The 23,895-nt window shown below is 39.4% G+C and overlaps 2 protein-coding genes across 5 annotated transcripts in view; one reads left to right on the forward strand and one right to left on the reverse strand.

Moving 5' to 3' along the window:
* Window positions 1-23,895, forward strand: part of LOC137108452 (interleukin-1 receptor type 1-like) — a 41,548-nt gene that overhangs the window by 3,894 nt on the left and 13,759 nt on the right. The window contains exon 2 of the mRNA XM_067493050.1: window positions 1,933-2,080. The gene's annotated coding sequence lies outside the window, so the exon portion shown is untranslated. The remainder of the gene's footprint in view (window positions 1-1,932; window positions 2,081-23,895) is intronic.
* Window positions 11,363-23,624, reverse strand: LOC137121743 (coiled-coil domain-containing protein 81-like). 4 transcript variants are annotated; one of them, XM_067496047.1, is made up of 16 exons: window positions 23,404-23,624; window positions 23,246-23,307; window positions 22,992-23,145; window positions 22,054-22,187; window positions 21,843-21,917; window positions 21,573-21,744; window positions 20,766-20,880; window positions 20,107-20,200; window positions 19,750-19,896; window positions 18,872-18,964; window positions 14,546-14,715; window positions 14,378-14,456; window positions 13,568-13,678; window positions 13,061-13,170; window positions 12,810-12,935; window positions 11,363-12,362 (listed from the first exon to the last, which is right to left on the reverse strand). In XM_067496047.1, the coding sequence occupies exons 1-16, from the start codon at window positions 23,477-23,479 to the stop codon at window positions 12,224-12,226; spliced, it is 1,857 nt and encodes a 618-aa protein (XP_067352148.1). In that variant the 5' UTR covers window positions 23,480-23,624; the 3' UTR covers window positions 11,363-12,223. The 4 variants fall into 4 exon arrangements, with proteins under 4 accessions (XP_067352148.1, XP_067352149.1, XP_067352147.1 ...); XM_067496048.1 differs by having other exon boundaries at window positions 11,363-11,487; window positions 22,003-22,187; XM_067496046.1 differs by having other exon boundaries at window positions 22,003-22,187.

The raw sequence follows: 23,895 nt of genomic DNA on the forward strand, positions 1-23,895 counted from the left end.
ATATGGCCTCTTTAAAGAGCAAATTAAAACCAATTAAAAATAATTGTTGCTGTAATGGTCTAACCTTCGCCTTTGCTTCAGTAATGTGAAAATGTACCGAAGGTACAGTCAGTGCACTGTGACACTACAGCTGCTACCGCCAAGACCACACCCAACAGTGATACCTTAGGTGGGCCCTGTAACCTAAACTTTCAACCAGACACACATTTGACACATATGACATTCAAATCATAAAACAGAGGAAGAAAAAGATTTTTTTTCCCCCAGTGGCAGCAGTTCCCCCTTTCCCTCAGTGTCCTCTTACAAATGCTTTTGATGACTGAGCTATTCTAATCTGTTTTCGCCTACAGGAAAATAGCGTGCACTGTGCCTATGGGTAAATCCCTTGGCTTGGCAAAGCATGTGATACTTTGGCTGTTGGAAAATGACTCACATCATTTTAAAAGATATGACAAAACATTTTAGATCCACCAGGAGTTGTGGTTGCAGCTCGATGTCCTTACTAATGCAATTAAGGTGGTTTATTGGAAGGTAGGAGTTATTTTAACTCTCCTCTCTTCTGAAGTCATTTTCTCACTCATAAAGCCAACATGTGTTATCAGATCAATAGCCTGTTTAATCAAAACACTAAGTCTTTCATTACACAAACATTCTGTGGTGTTTATCCTTCAGTAACAGAAATGCTAGCCATGGGTGCAGTGAACTCATGATCTCACTGCACAGATGCAGAGGGAATGATTAGAAAGGGCTGTTACAAGATTTTGGTCATTTTTTGTAATTACTTTCTCCCCCTTTCCTCACGTACTCTTTGAGATGCCAAGGCCATCCATGTGATGTTAAATAACAAAAATAAACCTTTTCATGACTAATGCAAAGGATACATATAAATATTTTTTGTTACTTTTTTTTGGTCATATCAGTCTGTTTGGATTGCTTCATGTATGGCCAAGTTTCTTTAATTACACAGCATTGTGTTTGGTATAATTTGAAAACAAGTCAGAGCACAGCAACCTGCACACCTATTTTATAGGAAATTAAAGCATCTTGACAAGCTTTCTACAGCTCTTCTGTGGATTCTCCAACAGTTTGTAACCCCAGACTCACTTTATGATGTTGATATCACAGCTCTGTGGGAACCAAACCATCTTTTGCAGGACTTCTTTTTCTTCTTGTCCCTCATTATATATTCATTTGGGACACTATCTGTATGATTGGGCTTGCTGCTATGCTTATCTGCATCCATGACAGTGATATTTAGGAAGGAGTTGCAGCATCTAAAGATTACACAAGCAATACCATTCATGAATAAGACAGCTCTAAACATGTTCGTAGGTGTATTTTTAATGCTGGAGACCAAAGTTAGCTCTTAACTTCTAATATCACTCTGGGAAATAAAGTTAAGATGTTCAATTGCGCGTTGAATCACTCTGTTAGTCAACTAACTCTTCAAGCTATCTGTAGATAATTGAGAGACAATGTCGATCACAAAGAGAATGACAGTTGCCACAGCAAACTTTATACCAAATATGCTTTACAACAAAGCACAGCTGTAAACCTAGTCAAAGGCATGCCTTATTATAACACTGTTTTCATAGAATACCAGCAGAATGCTTTGATAATCGACATGTGCGGCCTGCCAAAGGGTTTGTGACTCAGACAAGTACCTTATTTGCTTGTGGTTGGTCTCAGCCTGATCCAAATTGACTCACTGTGTGCATCGACCAAGCCCTAAGTGAGCAACCTCACACTAAGGAATTTGACAGTCTGTCAGCTCCAGATAGACACCAGAGTCCTTATTAAGGACTTTTCTGCGCTGTCATACTGGGTTTCCTTTAGTCTCGTAGAAAAAGATATTTGTTTGTATGAGTTATGTGGGATAGACTTATTTGTCACAGTCAGAGCACATCTTGACATATTATCTTGCCCCCACAGCAATTTCTTCAAGAGCAATAAGTGGTTCTGCATGCGGTACAATGTCAGGAGAAAAAGAAACATCTGCTGACCAGGTAACAGTTTACAGCTCCACCACAGGATCTCTGTGACTCAGATAACCCAAAACAGCATCAGCACAATGACCACTGTAAGTTTCCTGTTATGTTCCAACTCTGATAGTAACATTATGTCTCTCTTTCACCATTTTGTATTTTTCATGGTATCACAATCTCAGAGGCTAGACTCCTCTAGCCAGGCAGAGGGGGTCTGAGCACAAGACACAGACTTGAACATGGAGTCAGTCAGCATAGCAGTTAAATCACTGCTGGCCATAATAAACACCCAGAACACCACAATTCTTCCCCTATTTCTACTGTACCACAGGGGAGTGTGTGTGTGTGTGTGTGTGTGGGAGTTGTGGGGGATGTTAATAATGGGTTTGGGATCTGGGACTTGTGAGTCACTTCCAGTTCAGTTTACCGGTGGGTTTATAAATTAATATTAGACATGTCACAAATACCTCAATTAAAAAGCCCCCAAAGTGAATATTTTTATATAACCACTTTAAAATCATTTAGATGGTACACTAAGATGAGTGGACTCTGTTAGCAGGCCTAATCCCCCAATACTGGCGTATGGGACTTTGGATACCCATTCCAGAAAAACCAGTTCTCAGTGCAGCAAAGCACTGAGAACTGCCCAGTGCTTTGCTGTATCACATAGCTCAGTATTCTGTAAAAACATGCAGCCATGCAAGAGATCTACAGATCAAATCCGGCAAGATGGCGTAATTTGTGGAAGCAAGGATGTAAAAAAGAGAGAAAGGACAAAGAGTAAATATCGAACTGGCTTTTAGTTTTTTTTAGGAAATGATGCAGAGCTCCTGTCCTTGCTGTTTGACCAGGAAGTACTCAGCTGCCTTGCTGTGTGTTTTCGTTATTGTGATTGTTTAACACGTTGTTGCATTGGTAAAGTTTTAGTTTCTGATCACCAGCCACTGTCGACAGAGGTTGTAAATAACTCACTAACAGGACATTACAAATGTTAATAGAGTAGGTGCTCTGGCCTTGGTTGCTGTATAACCTTAGCTGTGTTGTACAGCTTGCCACCTGTGTTTACTTTTTTGTTTAATTTAGCTTAATAGCTGTTTTGTTTCTCTTTGTGGAAGCTTTGACTTGTGCATGGGAAACAAATGCAAAAATATTTACCTCACAATACAACTTTGTTATAATGCTACCTAATTATATTGGTTAGAATGCACCTTAAAATTTATTGTTACAGCAACTTGGGATTACATTATAGTATTGCACTGTCAGTGGTGTTTATCTTCAACGCGGTTAAAAATAAAGGTTTGCAGAGTCCTTAAACCCTGTAATAGCTAAAATGTCAGTTAGCATCTTCTTTGGCTTCTGACTATTTGATTATTGGTTCAGTAACTGCTTCAGCTTGTAAAGGCAACTGTTACTCCTTATAGCACAAATACTGCTGTTTGCAACGATATATTACAGCACAAGAGATTAAAAGTTCAAAACAACACAACACATCTCCCCTTCTGTCTCTCACATGATCCTGGAGTACATTTTGTGCCAAATGACAGATCCAGAAAAGATTTAGACTAAAGGAAAATACAATTTCTAGCAATGTCTGTGTCCCTCTGTGTTTAGAGGAGAAGAAAACAGAGTGATAATAAACAAAAGTGTTTTTTCCAGAAAACCTTTATTGTCTCCTAAGCTGTCCAACCTGCTTCAAAGTACAGTACTGACAGGTTTCCTGAGATTTTCAGTCTACACCTCAACTTTAAAAAGGTCATATGAAAAACAAGAAATGTCAAGATGAAAGTGTTTTATAATTTAGGAGCCCATAAGTAAAACAATAGTTAGCAACCTTACACAAAGGCCAAACATAACACATTTTTACCACTTACAGTATAACTCATTCAAACAGAGGTTACAAAACCGTAAGATGCCTGCTTTAAACCAGCTCCACATGGATAATTTCCATAAACTACATGTACATGAGCTCATAGCTAATTTCAACCTGGAGTATGTAACTCCAATATTCTGTGGAGTCAGAAAGCATTAGGCAGCTGTGCGTGACAGATGTCTTATGACAAATGCAATTTATAATCTTAATTTGTTTTAAATTTACAGAAATTATAATTAGGGCAGCTGTGAACAAAATATGTTGGAATTCTTTAGGTGTGCAAGCCAAACGTTGGCACAGTAGTTTAGTACTGTACTTATTTAAAACCAAGAACATCAGAACTATTCAGTGTTGTTCAGCAGGTTTTTCTCAATCAACAGCGCAAAATGAAAAAGTTTTAATTCTTCTCTTAATTGATTTTTTAAACAGGTGGGGTACATTTGTTTGAAAGCTAAAAAATGAAAGTTTCATTTTGAATCGGCTAAAACGACATTTAACCGCTAAGAGAGAAAAAAGCCCACAGTACTGGCCACAGTATCTTTGTATTTCTGCTGTTGTGGTGACACTCTTTGAGGTAACAAGGCTGAGCTACAAACACCACACAGTCTGCCTCTGTGTCCATTTCAGACAAACATTTCTCTGTGGCCATCATTTAACTTCTCTCTGTACCCAAACACCCTCGCTCCGACAAAACAACTGTTGCCATAGTAACCCCTAAATCAGGGCACAATCCCTGACCAGCAGGAAGTGTAGAGCATTTCGGGTTAATGAGAGCTTCCGTGTAGGAGGGGGTGTGTTCACAGCAGGAGGGAAACCTCTGCGTCATTCCAACAAAGGGGTTTTCCATCTTTTTATGACAGTGGGAATATTGTTCCTGTGTTATTCTGCTAATTCATACAACATCACTCCGTCAGATCAGTTTTAGAGTCAAGGTATTTTCTTTTTTCCTGTCTCACGCCTCTATTTTCCGTCTATTGTGTTTGAGACATGTGAAATATGTCCACATACCAAAATGTTTCTCAACAATGAATTTAATCTAATCTAAACTGCCCGGAAATAATAAAAATACAGAATTGTGAGAACATTTCATATTACCAGTTTTGGTTATGTCATATATTCTTAATTTTATCACCTAAATTAAGACTAATGGTTTTTATAACTGCTCAGATTTATGTATTTTTTTCTGCTACATTATTTAGTTGGTGTTAGTGTGTTTTTCCACTGAAAAATAACTTCACATAGCACAAAATTTGTAGTTGTTGAGTTTTTGACTAAGATGGATAAGCATATTACAGTTTTTCTCTCTGTAGGATACCGTTATAATCCAGAGTTTCCTCTGAGGATGTGTGCCTGCCATATTTCTGAAAGATAGCTAATTCCCTTTCACTTAGGGCTTTCAATGTAATCTATCAAACTTAGGTTGCAAGTGTTGCAATATTCAGATGTTGTGGCAGGAAGTGGCTTGGAGCCAGTCTGGCTCCACTTCAGGTCATTGAGTAATTATGTTACGTTATGTGCTGATGTTGGACCTGAGATGCAGTTCACAGACACACATACAGTACAGACTGACATTGTCATAGCTACCGAGTACACAGTAGGACATTAAAACTGAAGCCATTTGGAGGCAGCACAACAACCTGTAAAGTTAACATCTTGCTATAAAAAATATAGTGCAAACTGTTGTTCTAACATTTAGTGTCTTGCAGATACGGAGCAGCAGTACCATTTATTTGATGGGCAGCTGTGGTTCAGAAAGTAAGGTGGTTGTCTACTAATTGCTGGGTTGGTAGTTAAATCTCCACCTTACAGGTCAAGCCATTGCCGTGCATTGCAGCTCCACGGTCACTGGCATGTAGTGATGTAAATGGAAGAATGAGAAACAACATTGTAAAGTGCTTTGCATACTGATAAGGCAGAAATTGCTATCAAAGTGCAGAACATTTGAAGTTGTGCTTCTTAGTGTGCTACACGGAAGTTTGATGGTCTGACCTTCCACCCAAATACACATTTGATACAACACTAACAACAGGTACAGTATTTGTGCAGCTTTAATAAACTTTAAGCCCACTACAAGGTAAATCATTATTCATGTTGTAAGGAATAACCACACGACTTGAAATGCCTTCCGCTGCCTTATAGGCACACACCCTCACACAGAATGGCCTCACTTCTTTGTTTTGGCCGGTTGTCAACATTATCTTTATGGCACTTTTTCTTCCCTCCATTCACAGCTGTTCACATCTATCACGACTCCAGTTATTACCAGCAGGCAATTAAGGGCTGAACATGGAGGTATTGTACTGACTGCTAGTCAAATACAGACACCCACACAGACTGACCTCAAACGAGGTGTTTTTGTTCAGGCAGAGCAGCAGTAATCAGTCATGCTGCTGCAATACCTTCTGCCTGCAGCTGGATCACAATGAAATCCTGACAGACTCCTCCCTGTATTATCTGCCTAACTGTTGCTTAAAGAAACAACAAACTTTTTCCACCTTGTGCTGTTAGACTCAACCAGAAACTTACTCTGATCATAACACCTGGAAACACCCTCTGTCTCAAAACAAGTACAGAACTGCAGCTGATTACCAGGTGATGACATGGGGAGTGGCCTGCATGCAGTTCTGTGTAACTGTGATGTGTGTGTGTGTTGATAGTGTTCTCTACTCTACAAAGGCTTCACAAAGCACCTCATTTTATTGAAAGCAAGCGTTTGAGCGACTTTGCAAAAGGACAAATCGCGTTTGCTACTTTAGATAAGCTGGCCTGTACATTCCAGTCCAGGGTGTCCAATAGTGAAGTGAAAGTATACCTGTATGTACAATAAAAAGCGCCATAATTTATTGCCCTGGGAAGCTTTATTATCTGACACTGTGAGATGAGAACTATTTGGTCCACAGTGAATATGCCTACAATGGCCATATTAGCATCAGAATTAAAACATGAAGCAATGTAAGAATATGGCTTAATGGATGTGCAGGGTTTGAGAGGATAGAGGTGTGCTGAATGGGAAAAACTGTGTATTTTTGTCTTTAAGTGACCAATAAACTAATTACCCCCCCCCCCTTTCTCTCTCTCTCTCTCTCTCTCTCTCTGCCTCTCTCTCCCTCTCTGTCTCTCTCTCTCTTGCTGGATATCAAGTATCCTGCCTTTACTATGTGTTTGTATTTGCACATGTTCAAATCATAAACTACAGAACCAGACTTGGGGAAATAAAAAGAGTAACGGTAGAAGCTTTGTATTTTATGTGTATTGTTACCTAATATGTTTTGGGGAAAACATAACAAATCTGGAGGAACTGTCAATAAATAACACCCAACTGTGGCAGCTACTTCACTGGCAAGTTAAAGAAAGATAGCTAATTCCCTTTCACTTAGGGCTTTCAATGTAATCTATCAAACTTAGGTTGCAAGTGTTGCAACCCTCTCGTTCTCCCATGTTTTTCATGTTACTTCACCCTGCAAGCAGAGTTTGGCCATAAACAGTTATAAGAGAGGGCTGAACTCTGAACAACACACAAACATACAACTTAACATGTAGATTTAAATGAACAGAAAACAGGTACATGGCATCAGCATACCCCCAGCAAGTACTTTATAGCATTTAAACATGCCACCTGTGGTCTTGGCTGCTCAGGGTTCGTTTGGAAAGTATTAGAGCTCCTAATTCTTAGTATGAAAGTTATTAGGCTAAGTGTAAGTACTACAAAGCAGAATTTCTAATGCCATATTGTACTGCACGAATCAATTTAACAGCATTGTAGCATAAACCACAACACATGCATACTTCTGCATAGTTCTGTGCCGCTGCCAAGATAGGCTCCCCAAAGCAGCTGTGTCTTTATGCAAACAACTGAAGACATATGTGTTGCATTAAGGTGCACAGAAATCTCAGATAAAACAGTGGAGATGGACAAAAACAAAGTTTCTCAATGACAGAAGGATGGGATACATAATGAGATAGGTTGAGGAGGAAAATAAGTCATCCTGCAAAGAAGTGAATGAATGTCAAAGAGTTTACCAAATGGAGGAGAAGAAGGATATGCAGAGGGACAGGTGTTGATCTTATAAAACAAAAGAAGAAGTGATAGAGATTAAAAAGAAATTGGAAGGGATGGAGGAGAAGAGATATCAGCTTAGAAACACAAATCTGTGAAATTTTCTCCAAATCTCAACTAATGCTGCCCTTGAACAACAGCACTATTTCAACGTATGTATCTTAATGTTTATGTGCTAAGGTTATTAATGTGTAAAGCATTAGAATGTACCCTATGGTTGGAAAAGGAGCAGGGGAGAAGGGGCATTCACAAAACTGCAGAAGTAGATCTTTGTCAGGAAATGATATGCAGAGTTCTGTGTGCACTCATTTGTTCATATGAAGGACAACCTGTTAAGGGGCTGAGAGAGCAGGCGTGGTTGTTTCTGGGCTATGGCTTCATCACCGGAAACAGCATTTGTTTTTACATGTGCTGAAAATCCATTTCATTTTTCACTTTTGTTTTCCATTTATTATAATTTTTATATCAGGAAAATGAGTTGAAAGTCACACAAAACTGCGTAGTAAGTGGATTATTCTCTAAGGGTTCATCACAACTAGTGTCCCATTTCAAATTACACTCATTAATTATTAATTCCAATGTCAATATAAATATGTTGATAGTGTACACCCAGTGACTTTCAAATCATTTGTTTTTCTCGCTTCATACTTGTCCCTCAGAGTGGAAACAACAGATCATGTGCTCATTGTCATTCAGTATGTGTCACTGCCCACCCATTCTCTCAAAGTGTTGGGTTTTTGGGGATTGTATTGCACTCTGGTCAATGTGGGATGATGTGGGGACAGGGTGGGAACATCTGTATAGTATATATGGGGGGGACATCAATTCGGTCAATTAACCTGGAAACATACAATGAGACTGAAGAAAAAGAGACAGAGGGTGTTCAAAGTGAACACGGGTTTCTTTAACCCATCGCATTTTCTCCTGAGGAAAACAAAGTCACATGTGAAACCAAATATATGGGGACACTTTGTTGCTGTTGCAGCAACAAAATTATTCAGCCTGACACAAACCCTGATTACAGTTATCACGTACATGTCAAACACCATTAGGTGTGTTGTCACTGGTCCTCAGCTGTCTGCTTCTCTGCAAGGGATCATAGATGTCCCACAGCCAGATTCTTCCACCCTTTAATAATTCTTAAATAGACTCCAAAGACAATAATGAGTTCATTATGCAACAATTTTGTGGTTCAGTCAGCAAACTTTGATTCCAAAACTTAAAACCTAAATCCTCAGTATTTATATGAACATTCTAATCCAATAAACCACCCAGAGAGCCTTTGTTAGCTAAAGCATAGCTCTGAATTTGCTGGTCAGTCTTTGGCATCATCAGTCACAATCTTTGTCATTTAAAGAAAGAAAGATATCTTGGAGAAGAGTGTTCTTGCCAGGATGGATGGCTTTGTGGAGGTCCTTCACTACATTATTAATATTCTGTGTTGATGTATTAATGTCGCCTTATTTAACTTTAATCCAGTTGATGGCTGCACTGGAGCATTTTACAACATGATTACTTGTTGTTTATGTGGAGTCCTTTCCACTCTCCCAGCCATGGATTTGAGTCCAGTGGACACTGGTATTTTTCTCATAATTGCAATTCAAATTTATGTCAGATTGAAAAATTACACCAAAAATACTAGTACACTAATTCTAAACCAGTATATTATTGCACTGTATGTTCCAGTACAGTATTTGCTACATAAATAAAAAGGGCGGCTGTAGCTTCGTTGGTCCTTGGGCAAGACACTGAACCCGAAGTTGCTCCCGGTGGGTCAGGTGAGCACCTTGCATGGCGTGTGTGTGTGAATGGATAAATGGGAATCAACATTGTTAAGCACTATATAAGTGGCCACTTACCATTTACAAACAACTTCTTTGGAGTTTGTATCTTTATGTTTATAATTCGAAACCATAAATCAACTGAAGAGTTTTACATACATCGTTTTATAGTGGAAAAATATGGGGCACACATCTTTTTTCCCACAATACTGTGGGCCATAGTCAGGAAGCTTTCGTAGAAATTCACATTTTGGCTTGATGATGGTACCAAATAAAAATGATCTGATTCTTAATTGTGAGGAATCACATAATGAAAATGAACATGATCTTTTGTACTGTCAGTGTTGTGGTTACACACATTATGTGATATATATTTGTCATAGTACTGCAGTATCGTAAGGTCTTACCTCAAACGTTTACTGAATCTCCTCATATGCCGCAGGAAAGTGCAGAGCATTAAACGTTGGAGCTAAATCCCTGTCATATGTAACAGACTATGTGAGGGAGGATGTGAGCAAAAATATCAAAATGAATTATTAGCCCCCTTCAGATCAAGTGGATTTAGTTGAAGCATGAAAGGATTTTTTTTATTTTTATGTTTTTTAGCTAGCTGGTTAGGTGCATCACATCATTTTGTGTTTTTAAGCAAATTTAGCTTTGAGTTTGTAAGTAAGACATGTTTATGCAGTCTGTGTGAGACCACTAAAAAGCATGAGAAACATCATAGATACATGTAGGTGATACAGTATTTGGCAAGTATGAAACTGGGGATTCCTAATTTTACTTTATATTCAAATGTTAGTTAATGGGGACGTTCTCTAAAAGTAATCCAAAAGGTTCAAATGTAATTAATGTCTTTAAAAGTAATGTTGTAACTTGACTAATTACTAATAACGGTAATAAGTAATATGTAGTCATTACTTTTGGCAAGTAATTTTAACTGTTTATCCTTCACAAGACATTTCACATACAAAAGTCAATCTCGTGTTGGTGATAGAGAAAAAGTTCTCGTAGAATATTAGGAGTCATCCTCTGGGGACCATAAAGTTTTAAATTAGGTGATCAGTTTGTAATCCACTGAAATTTTGTTCTGATAATTCCATCTAGATTGAAGTGTTGGACAGACTGGCAAGCAGAAAACAAGACATTGAGCTTTACTGCTTCCTTGGTTAAAACAAATTAATAAAACTACCCACAAATGTTAGTATTTATCTATCAAAGAAAAGCTGTTTCCTACATTTTCTATTATGCACTGTGCAGAGAAAATTATCAACCCAAAGAAAAAAAAAGATCACTTTACAGGCTCCCTTACACCTGCCGTCCTGTTGTTAAAAACAGCACAACAACAGACTTCACAATATGAAATTAAAATGTCTAAAGATATGTATATCTGCACAACACAAGGAAAGGCTGTGCTGTGTATGTAGCCCTGTGACCTGCCACAGGACGGTACAGCAACTACTTTATGCAAGATCTGTTTACGGAAGAGTTTTTGTTATAGGGCGGATACTTTCTGGAATATATTAATCCTTCTTAAGATGCAGTATTTGGAAGATGTGCATTTCTGTGCCATCACACAGTATATAAACAAAACACATGCACAACTACACACAGACACATTTAGATGTGCATACATCTGATCTGTCAGTTAGTCAATTAATCAGCCAGAGACAGTGAGGGTGTTTATTGTGCATCTGTTTCAATGCAAAGACCTTCAAATGCTTTCACAAGCTGATTAAGGGAGGTCTTGCTTCACATGGAGCTGGGACTGCTGCCCAGAGTGTTGTCATGATCCTGTAACACAACATTTATCATTATCATTTATCAACAACCCATTGCATGAGTCCATCCTCCCACATCAAAGCCACATACCATCTTTCATCCTTATCTTGTTTTATTTTCCACGCTTTTCAATTTTGTTACCTAATAAAGTAGATTTTTTCTCTTTCTTATCTCATCTCATCTCTCTGTACGATGACTCGTATGTACGTAACATATCTGTATGTATTGGTTCCTACTTCCATTGTCAATTTCAGGGTCCTATATGAGATGGCTACTTATCAAAGTTTATAATGGACAAGGAAAAATCATACAGACAACCTCTTCCCTGCTGAATTTTTTCATTTTCCCTGAACATAAAAAAAAAAATTACAACCTAAAGTGACAACATGGCCTAACTTACTATAAATTACTATATATTTTACAGACAGCACTCAAAAAAGAGATTTATATCTTCTGATCAACCATGTTAGCAAATACTGAACTGCATTAGCTTCAACCTGTATCCTAACTATTGTTCATATCTTCTCCCAACTTCCTTATTTATTTTCACAATACCAAAAACAACCGTATCAAGCACAACAAGCACAAAGGATCAAGCATAAATATGTTAAATTTGTGCATACTGCACACCATAACATCCAAGTACTGCATTTTCTGTGCAGTTCACATGCTGAGTTACAAGGGCTGAGGTCTTTTTTTAGGCTGTGAGGTACTGATGCCCACTTGCTGCTCTAAACTGCACTGTTCTTCAGATCATGAACTGTGAGCCAGATAGGTACTGAGAGTCTTTCCAGATGTTGGTCTCGCCACAGTTGGTGGTCCTCCTCTTACACTGGGCACAGCACTTGTACTGGGTGAGCTTATCGACTAGGAGCTGACCAGCAGACCTGATCACAGGGAAAAGTTACTAGTACCTTGCACATTCTTACAGCAGTGACTGTAAATTTAACTTAAATTTAAGAGATCAGTTTCCCCAAGGATCCAGGATATATGTTTATAATAAATACTTGGTAAATATGTATAAACTGAAAACCAATATTTGGTCAATATTGAAAAGGGTTGCTTGTAGCATCATAAGTTAATCCAAACATGTTAGGGGAAAGATGTAAATTAAAAATCAAAAAGACATATTAACTTAGAAAAGTGAGGAAATGTGAAAGTTTCTTTCAGTGTGTTTCTCTTTCAATCAAGTGGCCTGAAAAAACATGCATGGTAGGCATACAGCTAGTGAGACTTACAAGCAACCTACAGGATAGTAAATGTGAACTTGTACATTTAGGCCTATGTAAATGCATGAGTGAACTGATGGTCAGAAGCCTCCTACTTCCACACACCTGAGGAAGCGCCTCTCTTCATCCTCTCGTTGGTGTTTGAGATGCATACCAAGGCTCCATTCATCCCCTAATGACTTTCCAATGTCCTGCTTTTTCTTATAGTGATTAATGTTGTCCAATATTAACCTTGAGTGAAAAGAAACAGCACTTTTAACAATTTTAAAAGAACAATATGTTTAAAGAACCTAAGGGTGATGCTTTTTCCCCCTGACATCTCAGTTGTTTTCTGATAATGGCCTTACTTTACTTACTCCAGTTTGCTTTGTTTGAGCATTTCCCGTTCTTTCTCCAGCTGTGCCTGGTGGTTATGCAGTTCTTGGTTCTTCCTCTGGGTGGCAGCATTGAAATTCGCCTGGAAAAGCTGCAAGTACAGTAAAAAAACATCACACCAACTTGTGTAGTAAGGGAGGTCTGAATATTAACAATCTAGATGCTATTTTGTATTCTGACTTCCCAACATTTCTAAAGGAAATATTTTACTATTATTGGTAGTTTCTTCTGATGCAAAGCTTTACATACTGTACAGTCGATAGTATTAATCCTACAATAAGGTGATTCTACATAACTGAGTACTTTTATTAGTACTTTTATTATATTTACTGCATTTTGTTAATCATGCTGCATTGTATTTGTTTAAGTAAACATTTCAATGCAAAGACTTTTAACATGGTTAACCTTTATGACCTTTGTTATTTATGCCATCAGCATGAGGCTAGAGTGGAAAAGCAAGGTTTATGCCATAAAAAGAATAAGATGACCTCCTTTGCCCTTTCCCGGCTCTCTGCATTGCTGAATGCTGTCCCGTAACAGTTGAACTCAGAGTTGGCAGGTTGGCACTCTGGTGGTCCTCTGTACTTCTTATCTGCCACCTAAAGAACAGCACACACCTTAGTTGTACAGTTTCCATAGAACAGAACATAATATAATCCACCTTGAGATCCAGATGTGGTCTGGTAACAGGGCCTTTCTGATGTGGACACCAGTTCATGCTGTTCCACAGCCAAAACTCAAGATGGACACTTTTCCTTAAAATGCTAGAAATTGATCGTTTAAGGATTTAATGAGTCCCTGTGAGTAGGTAGGCCATACTTATTTCAATCTAGTAAAGACACAGCATACAGATGTAGTGTGCTTGTCCATCAGCTAGGCCATTTCTTAGTTGTTGCAGCTGCTAAATGTATTTATTTTACTGTCAATTGCAGCACTGGTTTATTGAACAGAATGTTTAATGGCATGCTGCAATAAACCAAGCACCCAGATCCTGTTTAACATCATTTGTTGACAGAGTATAAAAGTCATTCATTGTCGCTACATATAATTATCCCCCAACAAAATTAGAATTACAATATTTTGTCCAGTCTTGTCCTACGCAATAAAACACATGAAAACTGGTTCCAAGTGGTCTGTGCAGCAAGCCTACACCCTTTAACCGAGAGGATGGGCGGCAGCCTCTACTGCCTTCCTTTGACCTATGATCTTCCTCAGCCTGCACAACAAAAAAAGGAAACAGCCGAAACGAAAAGAAGAAGAAGACATCTGAAAGTCAACTTTGTGAAGTGTTTTCTTGCCTGAGCATCCAGTGCTCTCTTGTAATGCTTAGTTCTCTCGTGTTTCTGCTGGACCTGCTGAGCTTTCTGCAAAGCTATCCTAAAACACAAAATACACTAGGTGACACACTAATTACTTGAACAGATGATAATTGAAATGCCTCTGCAGGACCACTGTTACAGACTTACTCCTGAACAAGCTGAACCTGGTCCAGACGCTCTATAAGAAGACGGTTCTTCTGATCCCGAGCCTCGTGTTGCTCCTGTCTCTCAATCTGGCTCTGAAGGTCCTTCATGTAACTATGCTGCTGAATCCTCCTGGAAGGAGTGATGGGCCGAGCCAGGAAGATGAATGAAGTCTAAACAGCACAGAGAAGAAACAAGTATAACAAGCGACTGTTACAGTAAAATACACAGATAGCGAAGAGTGATTTAAGATTTTCCAAATATTATTAGTAATTCTTCAAACTTTGAGGAACTGAAACTTTATTCCTAATACTTTTTTATGTTTTGCATTTTTACAGCAAATTATAATCATATAAACACTAATTTAATGCAAAGTTTGAGGTATAATTTTACTCTATTATCAACTTTACTATTTACTGTTCAATTCAACATAGCGCTGATAGATCTGTATTTACTGCTCCCTTCTTCTTTTCCTTTGGGCTGTTCCCTTTCAGGGGTCGTCACAGCAAACCATGTGCCTCCATCTAACCCTGTCCTCTGCATCCTCTTCTCTCACACCAACTAACTTCATGTCCTCTCTCACTACATCCATAAATCTCCTCTTTGGTCTTCTTCTAGACCTCCTGCCTGGCAGCTGAAACCTCAGCACCCTTCTACCGATATATTCACAGTTTCTCCCCTGAACATGTCCAAACCACCTCAATTTGGCCTCTCTGACTTTATCTCCAAAACATCTAACATGAGCTGTCCCTCTGATGTCCTCATTCCTAATCCTGTCCATCCTCGTCACTCCCAAAGAGAACCTTAACATCTTAAGGTCCTCTACCTCCAGCTCTGCCTCCTGTCTTTTCTTCAGTGACAATGTCTCTAAGCCGAACAACATCTCTGGTCTCCCCACTGCCTTGAACACCTTTCCTTTCATTCTCGCTGATACTCTTTTACCACACAACACACCTGATACTTGCCTCTTCACCTCTTTTCCACACTCTCCGTGTTACGCCCCTGTCTAGGGGGTAGAGGTGCAACATACAAAGATAAGTTACGATGTTCTAACAGAAAGATATTTATTGTAAACGAAAGAAAAGTGTCAAACAAAACATGACACTACAGCTCAGGGTGAACCAAGGCCAACATAATAAACAAAATAAACTATTCCCCACAGAAAGTGCTAGCTAGCCTGATAGAAAGAAACAAACAAAAAGACAGTCGCTAACCCTAACTCCCTAATGTGAAACAAGAGAAAACAATCAAAAGAAAATGGGAGTTCACCCCTACAGATTAAATACTATTTACAAAATGTACAATTTACAAACAAAGCCACGGCACAAAACCTAACAGTTCAAAAATGCTAAATAAGGTCTGGACGCCAAGAACAGCGAACAGGTGCTGCTGCCAGAAAAAGCCTCTCGCTGGCTGTTGGGAACCGTACTTTTCAAACTCCAGGAAGTTTAGGTTGGACCAATCAGCTTCCGGTACTGCCCCCCAATCCGGCCAATCAGGCAGGGCACCTATAAGAACAACAACGTACAAACAAAACATACGGCCAGGGCCGTAACGTCTGTTGCGCTGAACCATTGACCCTAAGTACTTAAAGTCCTGCACTTTCTTCAACTCTGCTCCCTGTGACCTCTCATTCACACATACTGTATGTATTCTGTCTTCCTGTGGCGAACATTTATTCCTTTGCTCCTCCATTCCTCGGGCATCTTCTGACTCTTGTTAAACAAACTAGTCAGAAACTCTGTTGCCACCTCTCCTAGACACTTCCATACCTCCACAGGTATGTTATCAGGACCAACTGCCTTTCCACTCTTCATCTTCTTCAACGTCCTCCTCACTTTACTCTTACTAATCTTTGCTGCCTCCTGCTCCAAACCAGTCACCTCTTCTACTCTTCGTTCCCTTTCATTTTCCTCATTCATCAACTCTTCAAAGTTCTCCTTCCATCTTCCCAGCCTTTATCCTCTTCATTTTCCTCACCACCAGAGTCATTTTACACACAGTCATCCTGTGTTGTCTGGCTACACTCTCCACTACCAATACTTTAGACCAATCAGTGGTCTCTTTCACATTACAAGGTCTACACAAGATGTAGTCCACCTAAGTGCTACTTCCTCCGCTCTTATACTTCACCCTATGTTCCTGCCTCTTCTGGGAGAAAGTGTTCACTACAGCCATTTCCATCCTCTTTGCAAAGTCTTCCACCATCTGTCCTTCTGTGTTCCTGTCCTGAAGACCAAATCTGCCCATTACATTCTCATCACCTCTGTTCCCTTCACCTACATGCCCATTGAAATCTGCACCAATCATCACACTCTCACTTCTGGGGATGCGCTGAATCACTTCATCTAACTCACTCCAGAATTTCTCCTTCTCTTCTAACTCACATCCTACCTGTGGGCCATAACCACTCACAACATTGAACATCATGCCTTCAATTTCCAGCCTCAGACTCATCACCATGTCTGATACTCTTTTCACCTCTAGAATGTTCCTCACAAACTCTCTCAGGATAACTCCTACTCCATTTCTCTTCCTATCTGACCCATGGTAGAACAACTTGAACCCTGCTCCTAAGTTTCTAGCCTTGCTACCTTTCCACCTGGTCTCCTGGACACACAGTATATCCACCTTTCTTCTCTGCATCATATCAACCAACTCTCTAGCCTTCCCTGTCATAGTCCCAACATTCAAAGTCCCTACTGTCAGTCCTATATTCTTAGCTTCCCTCTTCTCTCTCTGCCTACGAACACACCTTCCTCCTCTCCTCTCCTCTTCTTCGACTTCGACCAACAGTAGCCCAATTTCCACCGGTACCCTTTAGCTCAACAGCACCGGTGGCGGTTGTTGTTAACCAGGGCCCCGACCCATCCGTTATGGAAGTCATTGTCACAATTCGCATTTTTAATTAGGCATGTGTTTTACAACGGATGCCCTTCCTGACACAACCCTCTGCATTTATCCAGACTTGGGACCGGCACAAGAAGACACTGGCTTGTGCCCTGTTCCGGTTGCATTTATTAAGTTAATGCTCCCAGTTGTATTATTTCAAAAAAACAGGGTGGTTCTTACAGGACATGCAATGTGTTTGCCAACACCAACCATGATTGTTCATTAAAAAATGTGTGGGTGTGCACATAGACACCAAACACACCAACAATCATTTTCTGTACTGTTTGACAGTGGATCTGTTTTTAATATGGCAATGAGAAGATAACATGCTGCACACCTACCACTTCTCTGGAAGGTACAGTACCCACTTGCAAAATAAGACAAGTAAACATGATGTACAATTATGTCCCAGTGACTGTTTGCGCTGCCTTAATTTCCCCGAACAAGTTTCTGCAGTTAAGTTCTGCAGAGTTGCACAATGTAAGAAAATGCACCACACAGCACGTGTGGTGCTGTGGTAAGAATACAAAAGGAGTAGCTGAGGTATTTGGGGCCTGCTTTAACATTCTAAAAAAACACAGTTTTCTCAGTATACTGTAGACACGCCTTCTGAGATTTTTTGTGATGTGAAACCCTAACTTCTCACTATTGTATGAAAAACATGCATATGTAGCATATAGTGATACCATAGAAGATGAATGACGTACTTTATGGTAAACATGTGAGTTTATTTCTCCTTTTCTTGTATTTTTGATGCCTGCTTAAGACGTGGTTGCTGCCTGCAAAATTCTGGCACTATTAAATACAGTGCCACATTATGTTTTGCATTAGGGAACACTTATATACCGTTTCTTTACCTTTTGGCACTCAAAGAACTTTACACCGCTTCTCATTTACCCCTTCACACTCACAATCACACATACACACTGATGGGGGAGCTGCTATGGAGCTGGCCGGGAGCAACTAAGTTGGAGTTCACAGTTCTTGCTCAAGAACCAACAACTTTAGGGATCAAACCAACAACTGTGGGGACTGGTGGATGACCGCTGTAGTCTCCTGCGCCACAGTCACCCTGTGTTATCATGTTCACCTTGCGTGTTTTCTAATCACAACTTTCACATTTTTCATGAAAGATTATACTTGAAATCCTTCCAAAGTTCTTAATTACTACTAACTAGACTCCAACTACTAATTTACTAAACTAGTTACATCAAATAATAAAAATATCAGTTGGCATGAGACATGAAGTTCTTGCAGAAGCACCTGCTGTATTGTAACAATTTAGAAATCAGGCCCAATGATCTAATGTAGGTAAGATTTGTTTTATATTAACATCTGAATTTAAGTAGAAATCTGTGATCTGCGAGAAGACACTTCATTATATAGAGGCTAAGAACATAGGAACAGCTGGTGCAGCTGGCTCCAGGGTCTACTCACAGGGTACTGAGGAGTCTTCTCTCTCTTCTCTGACTTTTGCAGGTTAAATGTAGCCACCTGCTTTCCCTGCTCGCGTTGCTTGTTCAGCCTGGCCTGCCAAATCAACACACAAAAACCTTTGCCTTTTATCATAATATTAAATGGAAAATAAAACTAACTGAGCATTAGCAAACTAGACGATAAAAATAACTCTTTTTTAGTGGGCAGTTTTTCGGCACCTTTCACGGATTCTTATGTCCTGATCTGTTTTACAGGCTGTTTTATTGAGCCATAGAACAATATTGGCAGGCCCTTGTTGTTTTTATTTAAGAATTTCCCACTTGTCCAACACATCTTTTCCACTGTTGGCAGGAGGTTGAGTGTTTTTTTTCTCAGCTGACTGACCCCAGCTAGTCTGAAACCTCTTTATTCCTCAGTGGCTGAGATAAGAAGTTTTCATTCCTGCTTTACTTCCCACTTTCTACATCCTCAATCACTGTTTTGTTTTCTGATCGCATTTATTTTTTCTTGACCTAAATATTAACAAATGGGTATTTACAAAGTGCCCAAACACAATGCAAACAGCGAACAATGGGTTGCCATTATTCAGGGTTTTTAAAAACTCTAAAGTGCTGATTTGACAGAACTAAATCACGGACCAACTTGACCTGCACAATTGTAGCTTTTGGTCACATTAACACAGTCGTTCCTGGGATGTCCCTGACCACAGAATTCAATGTTCTCTAACAACATTACACATTACAACAACAATCTAACAACATTAGATTTGGGTCAGACATTCACGTTTACTTTATTGCTATGATCCTCATCTGGACTTTGTTTGTATTTAGCTCATACTGAATGTACACATTGCTGTGAGGCTGTAGAGTGTCACACACCTGTTCTTTCTCCATGTACTGCTTGTCTTTCTGTTGTTCTTTAAGCAGTAAGAGTTTCTCCTGAGCTTTCTCTTCCGCCTTCTGCTGCTCCTTCAGATACAAAGGCACATTTCTTTGGGCTCGCTGCATACACAGGTAGCACAGCTCCTATGGTGACAAGGCCACAGGAGTGTGACAAAATCATGCAGACTGCAATGCATCAGTAATTTAATGAATTCATGCTTTGTCAGTATATGCTATGATGAATTTTCTTCACACTACAAATCAACACGACTTAGACAACAACTTAGAAGTTTTTAGACCCACCGCCCCAAACAATACACAGATCCACAAATACACCTACACACACACGCTCACCTGTCCAGCACGGGTATGTCCAGAGCAGCTAACACTCACACAGGGTTCCCTCAGTTTGGGACTGACCTCTGGTGGTAAGAGAGAGTTGGTGGTCCTGGGAGTAGAAACAGATCCTTAACCACAGTAGACTGAAATAGATGGAAATATCATTATACTGATTTTGTGTGACATATTTAATTGTATTAATTTTATTATTTAAAATTATTTATATAATTTTAATATTTAAAAAAAAAGGTGAACCACAAAATGCAATATTTTGAATATGAATATAACTCTTGAGAAATAAAATAATAAAATGAAATATATATATTGATAACGTTGCATTATCAATCCTTATGCATCAGGAATGCATCACAATTTCTGACTATACTTACTATACTGTGACTATACAGTGGTGGAAATTTTGACAATGACATTTTCCCCAGATTACAAGTTTGTGTGTGGAGGCTGACTGTGCAGGCAGGTGCTGACAGAGGAGAAATCTGTCCCACAGGTTGCTCTGCATCATTGATGGAGCTGTAAGCTGCCCTGGTGCAGTAACAATGTAAGACCACCACTGAGCTCTCAGCTCTCACTGACTCATCTACCTGCAAACACAGCTCTGTGCACTGTAAACTGAGCTTCTCCATAGAGTGTGTGCTTGTCTGTCTGTGTAATACTTGTCTGTGGCCTCCACAGGGGGTTCTGGGTTCAGGTCTCTAGACAGGCCAACAGCTTTCATCTTGGTAGTCTGCAGTGTCTGAAGGGATTTAGGTTCTCTCTGCTTGGGAACTTCTGTAAACACACAAGACTCTGAGTAGGTTCACTCTTCCTAAGCATAACTGCACTTATCTTAGATCATGGCATCATAGCATCTATCACCAGTTCAAACTTGGTAAAATGTTTTGATTAAAACAAATTAGCAGGAAGCCAATAAATGCTAGAACGGGAAGGTAAAAGTGTAGCTATTTGTATTATGTAAAACACTCCACCTCAACTTACTGGTAAATGAATTTGCTTAAAATGAAACAATGCTCAGAGGATGTTATTGTACTTACATGTAAAATAGCATCCTCGAGTTAAGCACAAATACTTGAGACTCCAAAAAGTATACTTTAACACACAACTCCTCATTAAACTGCCAACTGTAATGTTTACAGCTGTTCATGTTTTAAAGGTATTCCGCTTTTGTTATCTTTTTGCTTTTATCAACTAGTTTATGATAAGTTGATTATATTAGTAGCTAAATTTGTATTTTTAACTGCTGGGGAAATCAAATACTTTTTTCCCAAAACCCATGATTACTCTTTGACAAACAGCTAAATCACAAGTGCACATTGTCTATACAATAAATGTGACTTGTCATTTTTGACAAGTCAAGCATGTCATTTTTCTTTGAAATTGGGTTTGATTCGTTAGTTTAGCTTCATTAAAGTGCTTTCACATTCCAACTCTAATTGTCAACCTTGTGCAAAAGCCTCTTTCACCTCCTTCAATCCTCTGGTCTGTAGCTGGTGACAAGCACCATCCATCTTTGTCCTCAGCTTTGTTGTCTGGCTGAGGGGAGCAGACAGTTGGCAGGGTTGTGGGGTTAGCAGTCTGTGGCCTCTGAAGCCTGGACAGTCCACCAGACAGTAAAGATATGCTGCTTCCAGGTCTCTGCAGAGGCCAAAGTACAAGTGATCTAAATGAATACATGAACTGTACATTCATTATATACTGTAACATGAAAACACACACAAAGTTCTAATACTTACCTTGTTAAAGGCTAACAGCAGCCTGCCACTTCCATCCATGGCATTAATAAAATCTCTGTTGAATTTCATCTGGACCTTTGAAGTGCATTAATTGAGATTAGATTTATGTTATTTTTATCTTAACATAGCAGTAGAAAAACAGTCCAAGCAGCTGAGCCACCTTGTTGTTTTTAAAGGACAGAACACCAATTCCCACAAAGGTGACAAATACGTTTTGTTCAGAGGCCAAAGCTGTGAAGAGAAGCCGAAGAGTTTCTCTAATGCAGCCCTCTACTGTGTCTCGGCTGTAAGGAGTTTCTTGTGACACCGCTGCAAAGTTCAGCTGCACCACTGGTAGGTGTGTTGCTGCAAGACACACAGAAACCATTGTGCTTTTTATTGTGCTTTTGTCTATACTAGACTAAAATCCAAATACCTCTGATTCACCCCTCTATAAGATCAGATGAAGCAGCAAATATCAATCTTATCATCCGTTGCCTTTGCTTTCATCTAATTTCCTGATCACTTTTCAGTAGCTTTTATCTTTACACAGGGCTAGCCCCCTTTCTTTCCAGTCTATTGATGTAAAATCTGCTCAAAAACACAGAAGCCAACATTTACATTTACATTTACATTTTACATTTACATTTACATTTACATTTACATTTAGTCATTTAGCAGACGCTTTTATCCAAAGCGACTTACAAGTGAGGTACAAGGCAAGCAAAAATCTAAGTCAAGGAGAAAACATCAAAGCAAAGTCCTATCAGAAAAGTGTTCACAGTTCACGAGATACAAGTGCAAGAGAGCAGAATTTTTTTTTTTTTTTTTTATCTAATGTGTAAAATTAACAATGTGACACTGTGTGCAGGGTTATTTCTTAGTCAGAGTTACTTGTTGATGTTTCTTGGTTGCCCGGCAACTGTACAACTGATGTGCAACTGCACAAAGATTTCAGTCACTTGCTTAATTCTGCAATGAAATACTCTCACACATAACCTCATAGTTCACTGTTTACTGCCGAGAAATTTGAGCGGTATCAAACTTCTCATGTAATTTTCAACAAGAAAACAAAACTGCAATTTCATCCCAAAGTGTAGAACTATTAGACAAGCATTAAAAAAAGGCTAGCAGCACATGTGAAGTGTCGCATTTTTAAAAGGTGCTCACCTGCAGCCAGTGGCCTGGCCTGCTTTAGTCCCAGAGACTGCGTCAGTTTCCCAGCCAGGAGAAATTCTGGTCTTTGGATCATGATGAACTTGTTTCCTATGTCCAATTTCTCCTGAGAGAAGGTGAAAGTGCCCAGTCCAGCGAGATGGACACCCTATAAAGTAGATTGAACAATGAATCTTAGATAGATAGATAGGTAGAGAGAAAAATAGATAGAGAGAGAGAGAGATGAAAATGTGGAAAGTGAGGCTAACCTTGTGAAGAAACATTTGACGTTCAATGAATGCAGAAACGTCAGCCCAAATACTGTCAATATCTGAAAAACACAGTAAGTTTGGTTTTATGGTGACATGAAGACATCGTGAATGGTACACATACACATGCGCACTTTCTAAAAAAGTTTTTGCCCGACCGTTTTCAGAGAGCTGGCAGAGTGTGGGCAAGGTCCGCCTGTCCATTTCTGACACCAGCCGCAGTATGTCCTTCATCTTTGATAAACAGCTCAGAGGACGAGGCTGAACATGTGTCTCTAAACCTCGTCCTGTCCGTGCTTCTGCTGATCAGCCGCGGTTGCCCTTAGCGATTGTGCAGCGCGCAGCGGACGCACCGAGGCTTCCTGGATGGATGTAATACAGTATGTCGCCCAACGGAGGGTTTAACTCGTAGACGTCATTACAGTGGTAGTACCTGAAAGTTACTGTACGAGGAAGCAAGAAGCAAAACCAAAACGTTATTAATAGCTAATAATTCATATTGTAACTATTGCTAGTCTAGAGGTCAATAGGCTTAATATATAAATAGATAAGCGACGTCATTTCGGGTTTTCAGTTTGGATAAAACCTTTTATAAACCCTTTACGAGGGTATAGAGTAGCCTATAGGCTAAAGCTTACAACATTTATGCC

This window comes from Channa argus, chromosome 2, assembly GCF_033026475.1.
Source record: "Channa argus isolate prfri chromosome 2, Channa argus male v1.0, whole genome shotgun sequence".
NCBI classification, from domain to species: domain Eukaryota; kingdom Metazoa; phylum Chordata; class Actinopteri; order Anabantiformes; family Channidae; genus Channa; species Channa argus.